The 24,899-nt window shown below is 27.1% G+C and overlaps 2 protein-coding genes across 2 annotated transcripts; both read left to right on the top strand.

Annotated features, from left to right (window-relative positions):
- Window positions 1–18,359: 18,359 nt before the first annotated feature.
- MRS44_014597 (uncharacterized protein) lies at window positions 18,360–19,378 on the top strand (the record flags this gene model as incomplete). The annotated part of the gene is made up of 2 exons (XM_065618475.1): window positions 18,360–18,465; window positions 18,528–19,378. The coding sequence occupies 2 exons, from the start codon at window positions 18,360–18,362 to the stop codon at window positions 19,376–19,378; spliced, it is 957 nt and encodes a 318-aa protein (XP_065474547.1).
- Window positions 19,379–20,573: 1,195 nt separating this feature from the next.
- On the top strand, window positions 20,574–24,305 carry MRS44_014596 (uncharacterized protein; the record flags this gene model as incomplete). Its single annotated transcript, XM_046284720.2, has 3 exons — window positions 20,574–22,750; window positions 22,807–23,513; window positions 23,566–24,305. 3 exons carry the CDS (start codon window positions 20,574–20,576, stop codon window positions 24,303–24,305), a joined length of 3,624 nt encoding a protein of 1,207 aa, XP_046127279.1.
- Between the last annotated feature and the right edge of the window lie 594 nt (window positions 24,306–24,899).

Genomic DNA, 24,899 nt, shown 5'->3' with positions numbered 1-24,899 from the left:
AATAGCTACTTTCTATAAAGACCTTTAATTAAATAATTAAAGCAATATAGCTAATACCTATTAGTATAACTTCTAATATAATTAAGACAACTTTGCCGAGGTAATTTATAAGCTTTATAAGGGCGCTAAAAATACTTATAATAGGCTATAAAAAATAATATTAAATAGAGCCCTTTAGAGCATTAAGTTAAGCATAGAGCTTAGCTAATTAGCATAGATTAAACTCGCAATCTTTAATTATAATATCTTTTTTCTTTTTCTTAGCCTCTTTTTACTTAGTTATAATATTAATAAAAGGTTTAACTTTATTAAAAAAGAGCTTTTCTTATTAAAGGCTCTTAAAAGGAAGCTAAAGGAAAGGGAAAATCCCATCAGCGGAGATATTATATTCCTCGAGGACTTATAAGATAATAACTAATATAAAGCATAGCTTATAACCCTTATTATTAGCATTAATACCTTTCGTAACGCTAAATAAAAAGATTAAAGAAGTCTTACTATAGCTAGCTAGGATCTAGCTACATAGCTATAAGCGCAATATTAGGAAATAGAGGTTATTGGCGTTATAGGTTTACTTAGAGGGATTGGTTCTTAGAGTTAGCATTAGAGTTTTATAAACCTAAAAAGTATTAGCGCTAGACTAAAACTCAGCGGTAAATAGAGGTTTATAGGTTTAATTAATTAAACCTATCTGGTTAAATGTATAATGCGTATATCTTAGCTTATATAAATATGCAAATAATAGTAATTTTAATAGTAATTTTAATAGTAATTTTAATAATAAATTAAATTAAATATAAAACTTAATTAATTAATATATATTAAATTCTTAATTTTTAATTATAATATTTTTTTATTTTTTTATATTTAATTATAATATTAATAAAAGGTTTAATTTTATTTAAAAAAAAGCTTTTTTTTATTAAAAGCTTTAAAAAAATATTAAAAAAGTTTTTTTATTTATAAAATATTATATTTCTTAAAGACTTATATAATAATAATTAATATAAAATATAGCTTATAACCTTATTATTAATATTAATATATTTTATAATATTAAATAAAAAAATTAAAAAAATCTTATAACTAGCTATAATTTAGCTATATAGGTATAGGTATAATTATATTAAGAAATAAAGGTTATTAATATTATAAGTTTACTTAGAGGGATTAGTTCTTAGAGTTAGTATTAGAGTTCTATTAATAAGATTAATACTAGAGCTAACTTACTTTAGTATAGCTTATTACTATTATACTTAGTAAACTTAAAAAGTATTAGCGCTAGACTTAGTATTAAATAAAGGTCTATAGGTTTAATTAATTAAGCCTATTTAGTTAGATATATAATATATATATCTTAGTTTATATATAAATAATAATACTTTTAATAATACTTTTAATAATAAAATATAATAAATAATAATTATTTTTTAAATACCTTTAAGGCTATTTCTTAAAAAAGCTTTAAATAAAAATTTAATTATAATATTTATTATATTAATTATATTTATAATATTATTATATAAGATATTTTTAATAAATATCTTAATATATATTTCTCTTATTTATTTATATATATAAATAATTTATTTATTATTAAAATTACTATTAAAATTACTATTATTTATATATTTATATAAACTAAGATATATATATTATATATTTAACTAGATAAGTTTAATTAATTAAACCTATAGACTTCTATCTACCACTAAGTTTATCGCTAAGCCTTATATAAGGATATGGGTCACGTGCGAGGTCACGTGACCACGGAAGAGCCTTATAGATAAAGGTATGGCATAGTTAGGCATATTATACCGCAACTAGTTAATCTTTTGCAAAAGAGGTCTATTAGCTTAATTGGCATACTACCTAAATATATTATAATTATTGCGGCATAACGTAGGTCTCCTAGCGCGAGGTCGCGTATTTAATTCCTATTACGCGCGTATAGGTAACTAGCTATAAAACGGCCCATAATAGCGGCAAGGGCTCAGCGGCGAATCGGCTTATATTAGGCTTATAAGGCGGTATATAGTTGCCTACTGCGGCTAGCCTTGGGGGTTAACCTCTATTAGTATTACTTCTAACCCTGCAGCGGGGTCACATAGTTATATAAGCGTAATAATCCGGGGGGCTCTAATTGGTCTATAGGGTTATAGCTCGGATCGCGCCACTATAAGAAGGGGAGTAATTATAAGGATATAGGTTACGTGCGAGGTCACGTAACTATGGAAGAGCCTTATAGATAGAGGTATGGCATAGTTGGGCATGTTATATAATAGCGCTTAGAATAATTTACTATTAATAACCTAAAAAGATAAGTTATTTTTAAGCATAAAATATAAAACCTTCTCTAAATAAGTCTATTAAGAAAATATTAATTTAAGGTATTTTTCCCTAATTGAAGGATTAAAGAAATCCTCCCTTAAAATAAGGATATATTCTAGGTTATCTTCTATTAGTAATTAAAGTAATATATATAAGTATATAAAATAAGCTAAATAACTTATTTCTTTTCTAAGTTTTTTTACTTTTATTACTATAAGTAATAATAAGATATTTTTACGTATAATAATATAAAGAATTAGAGGCTTAAAAGCAAACTACTTTTACTATCTTTTTCTTAAGGCACCTAAAATAAATTAATAAATAACCCTAATATAAAAAAAATAACCCTTATATAATGCATTAAATAACTATTTACCTTAATTTATTTTCTTTTATAAGTAAAAATAACTAAGTAAAAAGCCTATATTTAATAATATAGATTTTAGCCTTTTTAGGGGAGAGAAATTAAAAATAAGGGCTATTTTCCTTTTCCTTTTAATAAGGACTAAAATAAGAAAAAAAAATAAAAAAGATAGCATTAGAATTAGATAATTAAGACTAACTTTGGTCTTTAAAGCTAATATAGCTTAATAATACTATTTTAATAATAAAGAAATAAGGTTAAAGTAGTAAATAAGGGTTATATTATATATAAGATAAGATATTATAATAATAATAAAAAAAAACAATTTAAAAAAGAGCTTTTTCTTATTATTATAAAAAAAAATTAATTAAAAATTAAAAATAAATTAAAAATTTAAAAAATAAGATTAAAAATTATTAAGAACCTTTTTAGCTAATAAGAGGGAAGATTACTATAAAAATCAATCTAATAACCCTCTCTAATTATATAATTATTAAGTAAAAATTAATTTATAATTAATTGATAATAAAGGCTTTACTATATAAGGTAGGTAAATAATTATCTAAAAAAGTAGCTTAATTATTATTTTCTAAGTGCATATTTAAGCTATATTTATATTATCCAGCACTAAGCTAGGGTTTTCTTACTAGAAGGCCTAGAAGCTAAAAAGAGGGGTAAAGAAAAATAAAGGTTATTAGGGTTAAAATCTTATTATTCCTTTAAAATTATATAAGATCTACTTATTTTTATATTACTAATTAATATATACTATATATAAAAAATACTATATTATAGTTTTTCTTTTATCTAAAATAAGGTTTTTTTATATAAGTTAAGGCCTTTTTATAATATCTATGCTCTAAAGAGCCCAATTAAAGCATTTTAAGATTTATATTTTTAACTAAATCATAGAGGGTTAGGGTTAGCTAATAATATTCCAATATATTATACATAAGGTAGGAGCACTAGTCTAGTTTATAATAATAATTTTTATATTATATAATATACCTTATATAAAGCTATAAAAGATAAATAAGTAACTTTTTGAAAAAAGATACTATAAAGTGCTTAATTCTAGCTTTTTAGAAATAAAAACTAAAATTATTATTATAAGGTTAGGGTTAGCTAGTAAAATTCCGATAAACTATATATAAGGTAGGAACACCGATCTAATTTATAGTACAAATTTTTATATTATATAATATGCCTTATATAAGACTATAAAAAATAAATAAGTGACTTTTTTAGAGAAGGTACTATAAAGGGCTTAATTCTAGCTTTTAAAAAATAAATACTAAAATTATTATTATAGGGCTAGGGTTAGCTATTAAAATTCTAATAAATTATATACAGGGTAGGAGTATTTATATAGTTTATAGTAATGATTTTTATGTTATGTAATACTTGTTATATAAGGCTGTAGAAAATAAATAAGTGACTATTTTAAAGATAATACTATAAAGCGCTTAATTCTAGGTTTTAAGAAATAAAATCTATAATAATTAATTAAAGGTTAAGATTAATTAATAAAGCTCTAAAAAATATATATATAAAGCAATAACCCTAATCTAATTTATATAAGAATCTTTATATTATATAATTAACCTTAATAAAGTAATAAGAAATAATTAATTAATTATATTTTATATATTTTTAAGGCGAATTATATAGTAACTAAAAAGGTAACTTTTTAATTACTTTTAGTTAAATTAACAAGTCTTAGTGAAAAAGGCAAGGTAAACCTTATTTTTAGGTAATATTTTTTTCATTCTATTAATAGGGAAAAATAATAAAAACTAATATTTTCTTAATAGACTTACCTAGAGAAGGTTTTAAACCTTATTATTAAAAATAACCTATCTTTTTAGGTTATTAATAGTAAATTATTCTAAGAGCTATTATATTAGTATAATAGGTATTTTCTTTTCTTTTTATTTTTACTTATTAAGCTTTTCTTAATTAATAATTTTTAGTAATTCCCCTATTATTAATAGGTAGAATTTTAAAAGCTTTTTAAAAGATATTTTTAAAATAGCTTTATTTTAGCTAAATATATACTTAAAAGAAAATATCTATAGTCTAGGGACTTTTTCTCTTATTTTTAATATTTAATCTTTTAATAGGCAAATTTCTTAGTTAAGAATTATTTTAGCCTATATTTCTTTTAACTTTATTTATAAATATAAGGTTATTAATAAGTTAAATAACCCTAGTTTAATTATATAAATATTAATACTTATTAGGGTTTAATAAGCTAAAAGAGGCTTATATAGGGTTATATATATATAACTAATTTAGAGATACCTTAAAGGATTTTCCTTTTATTCCTCTATATAATATTTTTAAATAAGCATAGTAATTTCCTTATAAGTTTTTTTATTATAATTTATATCTTATTATTATTATAAAATTAATAATAATAAGTATTTAATTAGTATTTTTAAATATAAAAGGATTTAATTAATACTTATTAGTATTACTCGGGATAATATAGCAAATAATAATTATTTATTAAATACCTTTAGGCTATTTCTTAAAAAAGCTTTAAATTAGAATTTAGTTATAATATTTACTATTTAGCTAATATACATAATAAGCATACGCCGCATCCAAGTATGCGCCGCACTTTTCCCTCTTATACTAAACTTTCTAGTTAATTAATTGATTTTTATACCACGAATAATATTAGACCTAAATACCGAAGCTAGAACCCTTCTTACCCTTTAAGCCCTTTAAAATAACCTAAAACTAAGCATCCGACGCGCCGCAGGAATCTATAAGATTAATAAGTAGCGGTTATATTATCGCAGATAAGGGATTTAATCGCGACGTAATTAGATCCCTAAGTCACGCCGACTATCTAATCTAGAGGAATAGATTATAGTATAGTTTATTCTTAACTTAGATTCATAAGGATTTCCTCCTTAATTATATACTATTAAAGAAATAGCTAATTAATTACTTATTAACCGCGATGCATTACCTATCAATAAGCACTAGGCTTATAACTTTATTATGCGATATAAAGAGCTTAAGACTTATTTCTTTTATAAATATAATTACTAGAGAGCTAAGTGCGAAGATTTAATTATTATTTATAAGTAGTTTTAGCTTATAGCGAATATAATCGCGAAGTATAGTATTTAATTAGATAATATTTAGAACTTTAATAAGATTAATTTTCTTATAAGCATAATTATAAGTAAAATAGTTATTATAGGTATAAAAAGGTATAAAAGACTAAAATTAGTATAGCCTAAAAGCTAGGAATAGATTATAGTGATTTAGGTAATTAATATAGAAGGCTAAGCGATTTAGCTATTTATTATTAGTATAGGCTAATATTACCTCGCTAACTAGTACTAAGAGAGTAACCTCCTAGGCAACTAAGCTATTATAATAACCTAAAATAACTAGACTAATAATAAGATTAGTCTTAAGTAGCTTAAGCACTTTAACTAATATATAATTAAGCGATTAAATAATCGCTATTATTTTTTAATCCTTAATAGCTATAAAAGTTATTACTTTATTACCTTTAAGAGATATTATAAGGAAAATAAAATTATTATGCTTTATATATTGCCTTATTTATCTTATTTACTTTAGCCTCTTAATATTAAGTGCTTTAGCCTACTTAAGAAGGCTTATAGCTAAGAAATAAAGTATTTAATTAGATGCTTTATAACCTATGTTTTAAAGACTAAGTTCTTTCTAGCCTTTTATACCGCTTATTAGGCCATTATAATAAAAAGAAATATTAGATTAGCCTTTAGAGGAGCTAGGCTTGTTTTTCTTAACCTAGAAAGTATAGTCTCAAAGCTTAATATATAGCTATAGACTTTAATGCCTGCCGAGGAGGTAGTTAGCCCTATAAACCCTTGGGTCTTAAAGACCCCAAAGACTATACTTAAGGCCTAATCTTAGTCTAAATACCTTAATAAATAAATTAGGCGGCATTAAAGTAGCTCCCTAGAGTTAATTCTAAGAGCTCTTAAGTCCCTTGCTAAGAGAACTATAGCAATAATGCATAAGAATGCCTTATTAAGGGCTAAAGTCTAAGACCTTCGGTAAGTAAATAAGATATTAAGCTAGCGCTAGAGGGCAAAAAGAACCCAACTATAGAGAAGAGGGGTAATAATAATAGAGGAGGGAAGGTAAGTAATTAATTAGATAGATAGTAATATATAGGTAGTAGCGGAATCGTCGAGAAGTAGTGGTTAAGGAAGGTCAGCGCGACCGGGGGTTTAGCGCTATAGTATATACGGAAAGATCGGCTATAATACTAGGACTTATTAAGTAGTAATTAAGACTTCTAGCGAAGAGTATAGTAATTAGTTTTAATTAATTAATTAGTTTATTATATTTTTACTATGGTTTTTAACTTAAGGGTATAAGAAAAGTATAGCATATACTTAGATGCGGCGTATGCTTATTATATATATTATATCCTTAATATTATTATATAAGATATTTTAAAAGAATATCTTAATATAGAATTTTCTTTTTTACTTATCTATATAGATAATGTATTTATAAGAGAAATTTTAGAAAAAAATACATTTATAACCCTAGGGTTTAATAATAAGTTTTTATTAGGGTTATTTCTTATAAAAATTATACTTAGTTTTTATAGCCTTTATTACTTAATTATAATAAATTATTACTATTATTAAGTATAATAGTAATATAAAAAGGTATTTCTTAAAGGTATTAAATGTAAAAAAGAAAAAAAAAATTACCTTTAAATTTTAATATATAATCTATTCTATTAGGTAAATTTAATCTTATTTCTAACCCTATTTTTAACCTTAATTATAACTCTTTTATTAATTATATTAATTTTATTATAAATAATATAACTAGGTAAAACTCTACTTATAATATAACTAATATAACCTTAATCTTTAAAGAGGTTATTAATTATAATATAAAAGTAGATTTTATTAATAAATTAAAAGCTATTACTTTTAATGAGCTTAATTAGGCTACTTTCAAAAACCTAAAATTAAATTTTATAGTATTTTTAAAAGTCTTACTTAAGCTTAAAGGTTAGGTTTATATATCTATGCCCTGAGGGCTATTATATATATATACCTTATATAAAGACCTTAAAAAGCTTAAAGAAAACTTTTAAAAAAGGTTTAAAATTAAAAGAGAAATAAGTAAATTAATACTTATTTCTCTAGGTTTTTTACTAATTAATTTATAAGAATATTCTTATAGCTATTATATTAGTTGTTTCTAAGAGTCTAGAAAAACTAAGAAAATACTTTCTTAGAAAGTTAGATTATAGCTTTCTTTTAACTTAGAAGTAAGTTTTTTTTTAATTATATAAATCTATATTAATTATTATATTTTAGGGCTTATATCTTTATAATGCTATTAGACCCTAGGTTTAAGATAGCATATTTGAAATTACTAGGTAATATATATTATTATTCTAATATAAATAATAATATAAATGAAATATTTAAAAAAGAATATAAATAGTATATTATTTTTAAATAGTTAATTCCTTATAAAAATATATTAATTAAGATTTTAATTATAAGGTTAAGGTAAAAAAAAGGCTTTTTAAAGACTAATCTATTAATTAATAAGTTAAATAGCGAGTTTATTTATTAAAGCCCTAATAATAGCCTTTTAGAGGAAGTTAATTCTACTAATAAGTTATATATTAAAAATATTTATAAATTTATGAACTATAATACCTATTTAAGTAAAAATACGGTTAAATAAAGGGTAAGCCTAACCTTAAACCTAACCCTTATTTTTACCTTTTGTATATTATATATTAATTTCTTTAATAAAAAAACCTATTATATTAATAAGAATGAAATTCTAATACATTTCCTACTTTAAGTATATTATTAGGTATTATTTAATTATTCTTATTACTTCTATCTCTATAAAAAGGATTTTCTCTATTTCTAGTTATATTATTACTAGAAACAGAAATGGAATTTCCTGTAGCCTAATTAAGTAACTTATTTTATAAAATAAATAAGAAATCTAGGACAAAGATAGCCTAATTAGGCTAATAAATAATAAAAGAAAAAGTAAGGAAGCTTAGAAGAAGCTAAAAAGAAAAATAGGGCTAATTATACTGATAAAGAGCCTATTAAGGTAAAAGATAATAATTCTAATAATATAAATAATAATATATAGCTCTTCCTTATATAATAGATTTCTTACTATATACCTCTTAGCTTATTCTAATTATATATATACTCTTCTATTTAATAGTCTGTTTTTTTATTTAAATAGCTATTTTTTTTATATAATTATTACTATTTCTAAGGCTATAAGTCTCTTAACATATATAGTGTAGCAGCATTTTAAAAGTTAAAGTTATAATTTATTATAACTTATTAGGGTTCAACCATTAAATTATATAAAAATATATATAAGATTTAATAAATAGTAGTTAGAATTATATTAACTCTCTTAATATAATATAATATAAGCTAAGCTAGTAAAGACATAATTAGGTGACTTTAAAACCTAAAAGACTAGAAAAGTACTAATCTGCCTTAAAACAGAGTAAAAAGTCTATTTTACTTTATATTATAGTTAATTAATATATTAAAATTAGGTAAAAGTATATATAAGATTTTATAAATATTAATTAATATTATAATTATTCTCTTATTATATAATTATATAAGCTAAGCTAGTAAAAGAATAATAAAATAGCTTAAAAACCTAAAAGATATAAAAAGCTCTAATTTACCTTAAAAAAATATCTATTTTCTTTTATATTATATTTCCTTAATATATTAAAATTATACATAAATATAGATAGGACTGTATAAATAGTACTTAATATCCTAACCTTTTTTTATTATATAGTTATATAAGCTTAGCTAATAAGAAATTAATTAAGTGCTTTTTTATTGAGCTATATTTTTTATAACTAAATAGCTAACTTTTTAGTTAGACTAAAAAGTCTTAGTCTTAATCTTAGTCTAACTAAGACTAAATAGCCTTAATTAAATCAAGGCCCTGACTAAGACTAAAAGAATTAGTTATTAGCTTAACTAGACTAAAATGAATTAATTATAGGCTTAAGTAAGACTAAAGTGACTAAATCATAACCCTATAATATATTAATTAAAAGTCTTTATAAAAAACTAGTATAATCTTATTAATATATTATTAAATAAATAATTAATTCTTATTAATTATAATTAAACTTTTTTTTATAAAAATAATAAAAATATAATCTTTTAGTATTTTAATCTCTTTAAGTAATTATTAATTATAAAGATAATTAAAAGATTAATATTAAAAAGGAAATATTATATAAAAGAGATTTTAATTACTTTAATTTACTAAAATATAACTTATTTACTATAAATAAAGCTAGTTTTAATATATTATTAAAGCTATTAATTATTATATAAGTAAGCCTTATTAATTTAGCCTATTAAGACCTTAGGCTTTAAGTATAAAGTCTTTATTATTAAAATTACTAAGATGATAATTAAGATATTTTAATGCTTATTTTAGGTAATATAAAGTAATAAAGTAATATTAAAATTATATTTAAACTTAAAGAATATAAAGATATAAATAATAAAAAGAGATATTATTTAAAGCTTTATAATAATAAGATAAATACTTAAAATATAAAATAAAATAAAAAGTTTAAAATGTCTTATATAATATTTAAGAAATAAAATAAAAGATAATTATAAAAGTTATAGTAGTAATATTATAATAAATAAAAAATAAAAAGAGTATTATAAAAAAAATTATTAATTATAATAATTAGAATTATATTTAAGCTATTAATATTAAATAACTAATAATATTAAATAATTATTAATTTAATAATAATTAATTAATTATAAAGAGAAATAATATAATTTATAATAAAAACTATAAATATTATAATATAAAAATATAAAATAAATAATAAATAATTAATAATATATTATAAAAAATATTAAAGCTTAAAATTATAAAAAAGTAATTAAATATAGATATTTTTAAATATTAAATAAAAAAGAAATATAATTAATTAAATAAGCTTATAAGATTAAGCTCCTTAGAGAGAGGGTAATTATAAAAATATTTAGGTTATATTAATTATCGCTAATAGGTTAAGAAATCCTTAGATAATTATATAGGCTTTAGGCTATATAAAATACTTCTTAGCGAAGTATTATAAAAGCGTCGCTAAGTTAAAGTCTAATTAATAAATTAAACCTATCTTATATTTTTAATATTACCTTAACTATACTAAATAGGCCTATACCCTTATACTCTTATTATATCTTATTCTTTAATATTAGTTATTTAAAGTCTTTTATATATATATAACTAAGGACCCTTAATCTTATAGTTATATTTATAAGTAATATTAATATTTATCTCTCTTATTATAATTATATTAAATTACTTTTTATTAATATAGCGCTAATTAATTATTTATAATATAATTAAGGTATATATATATAAATTATTTATCTTAATAGTATATTAATCTTATATAAATATAAGATATTTAAGAATTATAAAGATATAAGCTTAATTAATATAATTAAGGTAATATTAAAGATATTAAGGAGAAGTTTAATCTTTAATTAAACTTTAATTTATTAAAGCTTTTATAATACTTTACACAAAATAGTTTTATATAGCTAAGGGCCTATATAATTATTTATAGTTTTCTTAACCTACCGGCGATAGCTAATATAACTTAAATGCTCTTATATTATAAGGTATTTAAACTAAGATCTTAATTTAATACCTAAGGGGTTAAACTATTAACCCCCTCCTTAATAGCTATTAAGGCTTATACCTATGTATTAAGCTTTAAGTATTATAGCGCTAAGTATAATAATTAATAAGGTTAGGGTTGTGATTTAGTTATTAATTAATTTACTAATTAAATACCTAAGCTTATTTATAACTAAAAAGTTATTAATTTTTATCCTTAGTTTAATTAAATTATTTTATAAGTATAATTAAACAAAATAAATTCAATTAATTTATATAGCCTTTTTAACTAAAAGCTTTTTAATCTAACTATAAGTAATTAAAAAGTTAGATTTTTAATTAGTATATAATTAGCTATTAAAGTAATTTATTAAAAAGATTCTTTAATTATTTTTAGCTCTTTTAATAGGGCTAATTAGATAATAAAAAAGGTATTAATACAGATTAGGTTAGTGCCCTATCTTATTATATATTTTCACTAGATTTTAATTACTTACCCTCACCTTAGAGGAATTATTTAAAATATTATATTTTAAAAGTATAAATTAGAGAATTAAAAGTAAGTTATATAAAAAAAGATATTTAATTATTTTTTAGCTACTTTAATAAGGCTAATTTTATAGTAAAAAGAACCGTAATATAAGCTAGACTAATTCCTTAACGTAGCCTATAATTTTGTAGAATGTTAATAGCTTACCTTAACCCTAGAGGATTTAAATAAAAATAAAACTCTTAGAATACTTTAATTAAGGCCTTAAGAGTATAGATATTATTAATAGGCTCTATCTTAATTAAACAAAATCTTTTTTAAAGTTAAAAAACACTATAATATAGTATTTCTACTAAATAATATATATTAATTAGTAATATACAAATAGGCTTAAATATTTCTTTAAGAAAAAAAATAAGATTTTAGCTTAATATTTTATATTACTTATTCCCCCTCTTTTTAGGTTCTAGCCCTTTTAATAAAAGAAAAAACTAACTTTATATTAAATAACTTTAATATTACTAAAATATATACCTAGAAAATAAGAATTAATAGACTTTCCTAAATAATTATATACCTACTTTATATAAATATAGCTTTTTTTACTAATTAACTTATAATTAATTATAAATTAAATATTTTATAATTATAAAGGGTTGTTAGACTAATTTCTATAGTAATTATACCTATTACTAGTTAAAGAGGTTTTTATTAATTTCTAATCTTATTTTTTTTTAATTTTTAATATATTTTAAATTATATATATATTTCTTTTAATCTTAAAATTTATTTTTAATTATAATAATAAGAAAAAAGCCCCTTTATTAGCGATTATTAGTATTTTTATTATAATATATTATCTTATAGATAATATACATTTAATTCTTTTTTTTTAAAATAATATTATTAAGCTATATTAAGTCTAAAGACTAAAGTTAAGCTTAATTATTATTCTTAGACTTTATTTTACTAAAAATAAGAATTAAAATATCTTAATTAATATCTTAATAATTTTAATAATAAACGCTTTATACTTAAAGCCTAAGGTCTTAATAGGCTTAAATTAATAATATTCATTTATATAATTATTAATCGCTTTAATAATATACTAAAACTAACTCTATTTATAATAAATAAGTTATATCTTAATTAATTAAAGAGGTTAAAATTTACCCTCTTTATATAATAGCTCTCCCCTCTAATATTAACCTTTTAATTATCTTTATAATTTTTAATTACTTAAAGAAGCCAAAATTACTTTTATTATCCTTATTAAAAGAGGTTTAATTATAACTAATAATAACTAATTAATTAATAGTATATAAATAATAAGATTATAGTAATTACTTATTATAAAGACCTTTAATTAAATAATTAAAGTAATATATTTAATACTTATTAATATAATTTCTAATATAACTAAAATAATCTTATTAAGGTAATTTAGAAGCTTTATAAGGGCCCTAAAAATACTTATAATAAGCTATAAAAAGTAATATTAAATATAGCCCTTTAAAGTATTAAATTAAGTATAAAGCTTAATTAATTAATATAAATTAAACTTATAATCTTTAATTCTAATATTCTTTTTTTTAATTTTTTTTTAACTTAGTTATAATATTAATAAAAGGTTTAATTTTATTAAAAAAGAGCTTTATTTATTAAAAGCTCTTAAAAAAATTAAAAAAAGAAAAAATCTTATTAATAAAGATATTATATTCCTTAAGGACTTATAAGATAATAATTAATATAAAATATAGCTTATAACCCTTATTATTAATATTAATATCTTTTAGAATATTAACTAAGAAAATTAAAAAAGTCTTCTTATAATTAACTAAGATCTAGCTATATAGCTATAAGTATAATTATATTAAGAACTAAAGGTTATTAATATTATAAGTTTACTTAGAGAAATTAGTTCTTAGAGTTAATATTAGAGTTTTATAAACCTCAAAAGTATTAATATTAGACTTAGTAGTAAATAAAAGTCTATAAGTTTAATTAATTAAACTTATTTAATTAAATATATAATATATATATCTTAGCTTAGCTTATATATATAAATAATAATAATTTTAATAGTAATTTTAATAATAATAGTCTTAATTATATATTTTTAAAAAATATTATTTATTTAATTTTTTCTTTTTCTTTTTTTATATAAATATAATAAGAAAAATAATTTTTATTTTTAGTTTTTTTTTCTTAAATAAGTTATAATCTAAATTATAAACATAGGCTTTTTATTTAGCCTTTTTTACTTAATAATAAAAATATATTAAGAGAAATAATTTTTTAATATATTATATACGGGTTTTTCTTTATTAAGGTTATTTATTAATTAAGTTTAGGTATATAAAAAAAGATAAAAGTAATAGGCTTTTAAGTATTTCTTTTTTATATGAGTATAAGTAAAAAATATCTTATTATTACCTCTAGTAATAAAAGTATAAAGATTTAAAAAAAAAAGTAAATTATATAACCTATCTTATACCTTTAAATATATTAATTTAATTTACAATAAAATATAACCTAGAAATAACCTTATTTTAAGGTAAGATTTCTTTTATCTTATTAATAAAGAAAAATAATAAAAACTAATATTTTCTTAATAGATTTACCTAACAAAGGGTTTAGATTTTATTATTAAAAATAACTTATTTTTTTAAGTTATTAATACTAAAATATTTTAAGATCTATTATATTATTATATTAAGTATTTATTTTTAATTTTTTTTATTATAATTTATTTAGCTTTTCTTAATAAATAATTGTTAATAATTACCTTATTATTATATTAATATATAAAATTTTAAAAGCTTTTTAAAAAATACTTTTAAAATAGCTTTATTTTAGCTTAATATATAGTTAAAATAAAACTATTTAAAGTCTAAGGATTTTTTCTTTTACTTTTAATATTTAATATTTTAATAAGTAAATCTATTATATAATAATTATTTTAGCTTATATTTTATCTAACTTTATATATAAATATAAAATTATTAATAAATTCAATAACGTTAATCTAGTTATATATAAATATTAAGAATTATTAGGGTTTAATAAATTAAAAGAGGCTTATATAGGGTTATATATATATAATTAAATTAAAGATACCTTAAAGAAATTTTTTAATATTACTTTATATATTACTTTTAAGTAAGTATAGTTATTTCCTTATACGGTTTTTTTTTATAATTTATATATTATTAGTATTATAAGATTACATAATAATAATTACTAAATTAGTATTTTAATATATAAAAGCATTTAATTAATATTTATTAATATTACTTAAAATAATATAATAAAAAATTATTTTATTACTTTATATTACTTAAAATAAAGGTTAAAATAGCTTAATTACTATCTTAGGAATTTTAATATTAAAAGCTCTATACTTAAAGCCTAAAGTCTTAATAGGCTTAAATTAATAATATTTATTTATATAATTATTAATAGCTTTAATAATTCGCTAAAACTACCTTTATTTATAATAAATAACTTATAGATTAATTAGCTAAAGTAATTAAAATCTAATACCTTTATATAATAGCTCCCCTCTAATATTAACCTTTTAATTATTTTTATAATTCTTAATTACTTTAAGAGATTAAAATCTTAAAAAATTATATTTTTATTATCCTTATAAAAAGAGATTTAATTATAATAAATAATAGTTATAATTAACTAATAAATTAATTTATAATTAGCTAATAAATAAATAATATATTAAAAAGATTGTAATAGCTATTTTTTTATAAAGACCCCTTATTAATAAACTAAAGTAAAGTAATTAAATATTTATTAATAAACCTTCTTATATAAGTAAGATAATCTTATTAAAAAGGTCTATAAGCTATATAGAGATATAAAAAATACATATAATAAGTTATAAGAGATAATATAATATAAAGTTATTTAAAGTATTATAATAAGTATATAGCTTATTAAATAAAAGATTTAACTTAAACTTATAATCTTTAATTATAACTTTTTTCTTATTTTATTTAGCTTTTTTTTATTTAATTATAATATATAGACTTATTTTAATTATATTAAAAAAAGCTATAGAAATATAAGTATTTTACCTAGAAAGAAATTAATTTTCTTAATAACTTAAGAAATAATAATAATATATACCTATATAAGGTATAACTTATACTTCTTATTATTAATATTAATATTTTTATAATATTAAATAAGAAAATTAAAAAGTTTTATTATAACTAGCTAAGATTTAATCATATAGCTATAAATATAATTATATTAGGAAATAAAGGTTATTAATATTATAGGTTTTAGAGGGATTAATTCTTAGAGTTAATATTAGAGTTTTATTATTAAACTTAAAAGGTTTTAGTATTAAAGTAAAACTTAATAATAAAGAGAGATTTATAGGTTTAATTAATTAAACTTATTTAATTAAATATATAATATATATATCTTAGCTTATATAAATATATAAATAATAATAATTTTAATAATAATTTTAATAATAAAAGATTTACTTATAATTAATAATAACTAATTAATTAATTAATAATATACTAATTATAAAACTATAATAACTTTTTATAAAAACCTTTAATTAAATAATTAAATTAATATAACTAATACTTATTAATATAACTTTTAATATAATTAAGATAATTTTATTAAGGTAATTTATAAGCTTTATAAAGGTATTTAAAATATTTATAATAAGCTATAAGAAATAATATTAGATAAAGTCTTTTAAAATATTAAACTAAATATAAAGCTTAATTAAGTTATATAAGTTAAACTTATAATCTTTAATTATAATATTTTTCTTTAGCTTTTTTTATTTAAATATAATATTTAAAAAAAATCTAATTTTATTAAAATAAAGCTTTTTTAATTAAAGGCTTTAAAAAAAGAAAAAAAAAACTTTATGAATAAAAATATTATTAATAAAAATATTATATTTCTTAAAGACTTATAAAATAATAATTAATATATAATATACCATATAACCCTTATTATTAATATTAATATCTTTTATAATATTAAATAAAAAAAATAAAGAAATTACTTAGCTAAGATCTAATTATATAGCTATAAGTATAATATTTTGAAATAAAAGTATTAATATTCTAGGTTTACTTAGAGGGATTAGCTCCTAGAATTAATATTAGAGTTTTATAAACCTAAAAGTATTAATATTAGGGTTTAGCGCTAAATTAAAACTTAGTAATAAATAAAGGTCTATAGGTTTAATTAATTAAAATTATTTAGTTAAATATATAATATATATATCTTAGGTTATATAAATATATAAATAATAATAATTTTAATAATAATTTATTATAATAATAAAAGTAATTTATTTTTTATTTAAAATTAATATAAATAATATTAATTAAATATATTTATTATAATTATAAGATATATTTTCTTACTTAATAATATAAATATATATATATATTATAATATTATACTATAATATAATAGTTTTATAATTTATTAATTTTATTAATATTAAGTTTTTAAAAAGTATTTTAATAACTTAAAGATATAAATTTATTAAGGCTATTAAAAAAGAGGCTTTAAATAATCTTTAAGCCCTTATTAAATCTCTAGAGGGTTAATTTAATTATTTTTAATTACTTCTTACTTATTAAAAAATAAGTATTTAATAATAATACTAAAAGGTATTTTATTAAAATATAAAAATAAAACTTAAACATTTAATAAAGTAATTTAATTATAATAAATTATAAGCCTAAAATAAATTATTTCTTAGCTAATTATAATAAAAAGAAATATAATTATAAAAACCTTTTTATTACTTAAAGTAAGTCTAAGTAATAAGGTAATAAGTAAAAAAAGTTTTATAAGCTTAATAAATATAAATAAATTAAAAATAAAATAAAAATAAAATATTTATTAATATAATTTTAAATAAAGTTTTAAAATATAAATATAATAAATAACTTAATTAAATTATTACGAGATAAATTTAATATAAAATATATAAGTAATTTCTTTATTTTTTATATTATTTTAAAATATAAATCTTAAATTTATAAAAATACTCTCTTAATAATATTATAAATTAATAATATACTTTATAATTATATATTCTTAGCTTATTAAGTAAGACTTTAATACTAATTCTTATAATTAATTTTTTTTAATTAACTTATAATATTAATATTTTTTATTTTTTAATATAATTATACTTATAGTAATATAACTAGATCTTAATTAGCTATAATAAGACTCTTTTTAATTTTTTTTATTTATTTTAATTTTTTTTAATTTAAAAGTTATTTTTAATTACTTTTACCTAATTTTTTTTAATACTTAGTCTCTTAAGATGTAATATTTACTTAATTATATTCACATAAGCATTTAGGCACCTATATTACCTTTACCTCTCTATCCTTGACTTAAAACCATCTTATCAAGCCAACAATGGAGAAAAGGAGACCAACAAGTGACCCTGACGCCGGTGGCGATTTCCATCACCTGGAACAAGAGGGAGCGCATGCGCGAAACACAACACCACCACCATATTCAGGTCCCTCGACCTCGTTGATCGCCTCAGCCTCATCCCCCCCGAGGCCGAGACAGCTCCGAAAGGCCCAACACGATACCCTGGATTGCCACGTCTCGATTATCATCTTTACTCGCCTCCTCTCTTCAAGCTCTCCAATGACTTCAAGACGCTCTCATCTCGTGCCGAATATCTGTCGTCCAAGCCGACCGCCTTGGTCTCACTCATCCGCGCTCAAGCCTCGGTGCCACCCAAGCCCCAGATCCATGTCCGAGGCAGCCGGGGTCGCAAGGTTGACTTCGACATCAAGCTGAACCTGATGAGCCTACTAGTCCCAGACGATGAGAAGCAACGCATCGACTACATCCGCTGTGTGGGTGATGGGGAGCTGGCTTACCGCGGAGGCGCGAAACCGGATGTGCTTCCCGAGGTTGGCGATGGCGGGTTAGAAGAATGGTGTCGCCGCTTCGTGGAAGACACGGCTTCTGTCAAAATGTTTGCGCTTGATCGCGTCGTGGCCAATCTTGACACGTCTTGGATCGAGGGTCAGCTACGAAGCCTAGTTGCAGCGCTCAACTACCGCGGAGTGGTGGATGTGACGTTCGTCGTCACCCATAGCCGCGTCATGGTGCAGAACCCGGACAAAGTGAACCCATTTTTCACCAGCGTGACCAGCCTATTTTCGGGCAAGAACAAGTATGAAGTGGTGAAAGCAGTCTGGCCCTTTGCTACCACCAAGAACGGCGAGCCAGGTCGGCGGTGTGTTGTTCAGAGCGAGGAAATCTGGTGGAGAGAATGGAAAGACCCCATCAAATATGCCATCTCCCAGAAGCGCCATGGCTGGGTCACTGTTGAAGATAAACTGGAAGCGGTCATGGAGGGCAAGGGACACGAGACGGGGACAATCGACTGGGGGCCTGACAACATGGCATCATGAGGTATGAGCAGAGATGACTGTTGCTGAGTTTCGCAACTTTATAGTCTCAGCGGGACTACCCTGGGAGCTAAACCTCCGTGGTGCTCAATGACGTCCTCAGTCGAGATAAAATCGTAAGTCATTGGTAGTTAGGTGTCTGTTGTCTTCTGGGAGTAACGCGATGGCGGCAGAGAGTTTGGTCACGCATTTCAAGTCTACCGTCTACATTTCTCTCGCTTGAGGTAGAGCGCATATGGGCGGATATGTTGCAAATATTTTGTAATTTGTGGTTTTGGTTCTATCAATTGAACCGCGTCTAGAAAGAGTAATACAGCGACATTCCTTCTCGAGCATGATTGACAGATACAGATCGTGATCCAGGTCGCCGCAAAAGCTCAAAGCTACCCCAGTGCAAGACCAAGCATCGCTAAGAAGACAATGATAAGTAGAAAAAGTGAGAATAAGGCCAGACTGAGTCACATATGCATGTTGTTTGCCTATTTCTTAACCAGCGTGCTTGCTCACCCGGTTCAGAGTTACCTATTAGACATTGCAACAGCAATAAAGGAAGATCTATCTCCTCTAAGATTAGAAGTGATTTAATACAAAACTTGTTTAAGTAATAAAGGAGCTACCATATGTATTTTCTTTGTTTTGCGTCTATTATATCTAAGCCTTAGGGGAGGATATGCTGATGCCATTTTTCTGCTGCCTCTCGGGCTTTCCTTGCCCGCATGACAAGTAAGCGGCGACTCTCATGAGTCACGCCGCCTGCACCGCCGCAACTTCTCCTGAGACCCGTCGTCAATCACCCAGGGAAAGAACAAAGAGTGCCTATGAGTCAGTAAGGCATATTGCCGTTCACTAAGGCCTCAAATCATTAGAGTCAAGAATACATACATATGGATGCTTAGCCGCATATCTCTTGCAATTGAAGAAGACGCAAGCACCTCCCTCTCTCGTAATCATACATTGAGCTGCCATTCGCCAACAAGTACCCCTCGCTTGAGCCCCTGTTAAAAGAGGGGCTGGTTCACATCCGCTCAAGTACCTTTCTCTCCAGCACAAGTACCTGCCAGCCACTAGGAGACAGGGGTCGAACCAGCATTTCCCGCTTTACCTCACTGGGTAATAGATTCTCGATTTTGCTTCCCTTGTCGGCAGCGCTCTCACAGAACCTTAACACATTACGCCATCCAGCGTCTTGCTCACAAACATGGCGAATCCCGACCCCACGTCGCAATTCGCATTCAAATCTCATGAGACCGCGCTCTGTCTTATCCCGCCACGGTATCTTTGGTCATCAGTTGATCAGTTAAGAAGCCTATATGATAAGGCTTTCAGTGCTTGGCCTCCTCACATCAATCTTATTTATCCATTTGTCAGACCCGAGGTCCTCCCCGAGGTAACCAACCTTCTGCAGGATCTCTCGATTGAACATCAACCTCGCATCACCCTAGAAGGGGCGGATACGTTCAACCACAAGCATCACAACACTATTTTCTTCCGCCCATCCCAGGGTTCGACTGCCGATATCACACAACTTCGACGTCGTATTTGCCATACCCTTGGCCAGCCGCGGACCAACCATGGTAGCTTCAAACCACACATGACCATTGGACAGAGTGAAGACTCAAATGCTGCACCCCACCACTTTCTTGTTGAGAAAGTTCGTTTGCTGCCTCAGTTAGCTTGGGATGTGGACTCCATTGCAATTCTGGTTCGAGACGATGCAGCTTCAGGCTCCAATGGATCGCGACCGATGAGGCTTTGGGGTACTCTCGACCTTTCATCCCGTCTTCTCACTCGACCAACATCACCTCAGGATTTCAGAGACTCCTCTGAATCTACCTCCGATATCATTTTCCAACCGCCTTATCATTCACCTCAGCCATCCGGACCCTGGGCAGTCCTGGCGCCGCCTGCCCCTGTCACCAATGATGAGGAACTCATTCTGGGTCGATTGGTCATTGCATCATATAATGTCTTGGCCGAGTTCGAGTGGCCTCCTCAGTCAGTTCGACACTCGGGCTTAGTGGATAATCTACTTTCCACCCGCTCAGCAGCCGATATTCTCGTGCTTCAGGAAGTCACAGATCACTTTCTCCCTGTCCTGCTGGCCGACCAAGAAATCCGTCGTCGCTATCCATTTGCCACACACGGGCCTCCAGGCCAGTTTGGCATTGGGCCACTTCCCAGCCTTCTCAATGTCGTTGTCCTGAGCAGATTCCCCCTTGAATGGCATCATCTGCCCTTCCAGAGAAGACACAAAGGCTGCACGGTAGTCCGGTTCCCGACAATAGGCATACGTGACCGCAACGCGTGCTTCAGACCATGGATTCTTGCCGCCTGCCATCTCAGTCAAGGCCTCACCGATGGTGCTATTACTGCAAAGAAGCGAGAGGTTCAAAGGATGCTTGATCATCTGTCTGTTCACTTCCCGCAGCATCCTTGGATCCTGGCTGGTGACTTCAACTTGGCAACTTCATCTTTCACCATTGATGCGGCCAGGAAAAAGCAGGATATTTCATCACAGACCGTTGATCACTTGCAGAGCATCGATCACATGCTCCTGGATGTCGGTTTCACGGATACCTGGCTGGCAACAAGGCTCGAGTCTGGGGAATCTTCCGACGTTGTCAATGACAAGCGGAATGTCTTGGACTCCTTCCAGGGTGAACAAGGGGCTACATTTGATCCTCTAACAAATACTCTAGCATCTGACCTTGTGGGCAGTGGTTTGAACAATCGCCCTCAGAGGTACGACCGGATTTTGGTCAAGGTGAATGATCAGTACCACCCATTGGGATTCAACATGTTTGGCCAGGCCCCTTTGCAGCCAATGGAGCAAGGCGGGCCGACGTATGCTAGCGACCACTGGGGCGTACGCTGCCTTCTACTACACTCTCCGTCTACCGAGATATCACGGTCTTCTGTGCCAGCGATGGCCGTTCAACTGCAACGGGCCCCAGCGAGTCTTGCAGGTAACGAGGTGCTGGAGCATTTCCTGGGGAGTCAGGGGTTTCTTCCGACGGCCCATGAGAGAGTTACGAGGGCAGAAGCTCTCAAAGCTCTTGAGCATGCGCTTCTGGATGCTACGTCGTCAGTTTCACAGGGTGATGCCCGCTCTGGGCCTGTCCTAATTCTGGTCCCGGTTGGCTCGTATGGTCTTGGTGTTTGGACAAGCTCATCTGACATTGACTGCCTGTGCATTGGCTCTATAAGCCCCAAGACTTTCTTTGCTCTGGCCGTCCAGAGGCTGAAGCGAGCAGCAACAGGAGGCATCAGGATCCTGCGACGAGTCAAGGCCAACTCGGGATACATGCTGGAATTGGAGGTTCAAGGGATCAAGATGGATCTTCAGTATTGCGCTGCAGCATCAATTGCAGAGAGGTGCGTACAACAAATATGCACTGATGTATACTCATCATCCTAATCGTCACTCTTAGATGGCCTGAAGTCATGAAGCGTCCTGCAAGCGATCCTGCATTTGCTCTGCCCTTCCAGACTCTAGCAAAGCTGAAACCTGTTCGCGATCTCTTTTATTTGCGTCGCTCCATTCCTGACATGGTTCAATACCGCATGGCCCATCTGTTTATCAAGGCATGGGCCCAGTCGCGAGGTATATACTCAGCCAAGTTTGGGTTCCTTGGTGGCATTCATATAAGCGTCCTCCTTGCACCGTTGTGCAAGATGCTCGCCAACGATGGTGCAACCGTTTCGACAGCCGACATTATCGTCACTTTCTTCCAGCACTATTCACGGTTCGGCTGGAAGACCGCCCTCGTGTTTGATCCTTTCTTCCACAAAGACCTGCGATACAACCGGACCTTTCGAGAGCCCCTCTGTCTACTGGGCTGGCACGCCCCGTCACTCAACACTGCCGTGAACGCTTCTGTTCCCACTGTGGATGCCATCGCCGCCGAGTTTGAGAGAGCCGAAAAACTTCTCTCCGTGGAAAGTTTCTCATGGAGTAACCTCCTAGGCGTCGCGCCTGACAGCCCACCAAGCTCTTTGGGTGGTCCTGGGGCCACAGAGTTTCTTCAGAACTACAAAAGCTACATCAAAATTGACGCACACTACTGGGGCCCTTCCCAAGAGAAGAGCGGTCGGTTCATTGGATGGCTTGAGTCTCGATGCGTTATGTTGCTAGTTGGTAAGACAGATAGCATTGCTGGGTCTAATAGCCAAGCTAACTTTGAACACAGATCTTGATAGGAAGGTGAAGAATATCCATGCGCGGATCTGGCCAGCCAGGTTTTTGGACATGGCCTCAAGTGTAAAAGGTCCCGGTGCTGAATACCATGGGCAATACTTGATTGGTCTCTCACGAAACGGTGAGGAGCCTAACAAGGACGATGCCAAGGCAACGCAGGTTGCTTTGCAAGCAGCACTCCAGGAATTTGAGGCAAGGATCCGTCGCGACGAAAAGTACTACGATACGCAATTCTGCTGGATGAGCGCAGCCGTTGTCCGGGCTCCTGAGCTGGGCAACCTGGAGCTCGATCAAAGTCGATGGGGCGAATTTGCGGGTGATACGGATGACGAGGATGAGGACGATGAAGTGGAAGAAGAGGATGAGAACGACAGCGACGGAGAGTCCCAGTCAACAGCAAAGAAGAACGTGGCATCGTCTCACGGCTCCAGGGCTGCTGTTGTGAGCAAGACGCCGGGACTGGGTAAATTCCGTACTGCTGCTGACGTGCTCAACCGACTGCGATGGGATGCTGGCTTCGATGCAAACGACTTCATAGTTGGCTATGAAGACCGCTTCCTTGGACCTCGTGAGAGGGCGGTGGAACAGTGGAAGAGTGAGCAAACAGACGAGGAATTCATCCCGCAGCACCGGATACTCTACTTCAAACGCAAGAGCGACGGGGTTGTCGTGTGGGAGCGACGGAGTCGGATTGACGACATCTTTGGCAGCGGGATAAAGACCGACGGATGACGCTCGTGGCTGTGGCATCCATAGCCGGCGCCTAGCGCGCCAGGGATCCTGAAATCAAAAGGGCCACCCACCCAAGGACATGGATGTGCCTGGATGGATAGATGTATGTGATAGACTCGGTGAGCTGTCAGATTAGGCGCAGATAGATTTCACGTCTGCAATAGACTCATCGTGTTGTTCGATCAGGAGTGGCATGCTAGCGTCCAAACTCCTTGCGCTGCCACGTATTGAACTTTGCAATGAGGCTGGTGGTTACTCACTCGGTCGATTGGAAACGGGTCGGCTATTGAACTAGATATCAGGGTACAGCATAGGAGACAGACACCACACTCTCGGTCGTGATACGTCCGGAGCCCAAGGCAATGACTGCCTGTCGGTAGCTCAGCCAAGTCGGGCGGTTTTGATGCCCAGTCGGAGGGGTACAGCGCATTATAGAAGTGGAGGGAGGCCAGACGGATTCTCGAAACGGGTGCCAGGTGACAGGTGCCAGCTGCCGGGGTCTGTGGCATGGTTCCGAGTGTCGGGATTCCAAGTTCCAGGAACTTGGTGCCAGGTCTTCAGGGGTCAGAATCACGTCGTTTAGTGGTTGCAGCC

Source organism: Fusarium solani, assembly GCF_023522795.1.
Source record: "Fusarium solani strain SB1 chromosome Unknown bctg00000010, whole genome shotgun sequence".
Taxonomy (NCBI): domain Eukaryota; kingdom Fungi; phylum Ascomycota; class Sordariomycetes; order Hypocreales; family Nectriaceae; genus Fusarium; species Fusarium solani.
This window is presented reverse-complemented; position numbering and strand designations above follow the sequence as displayed.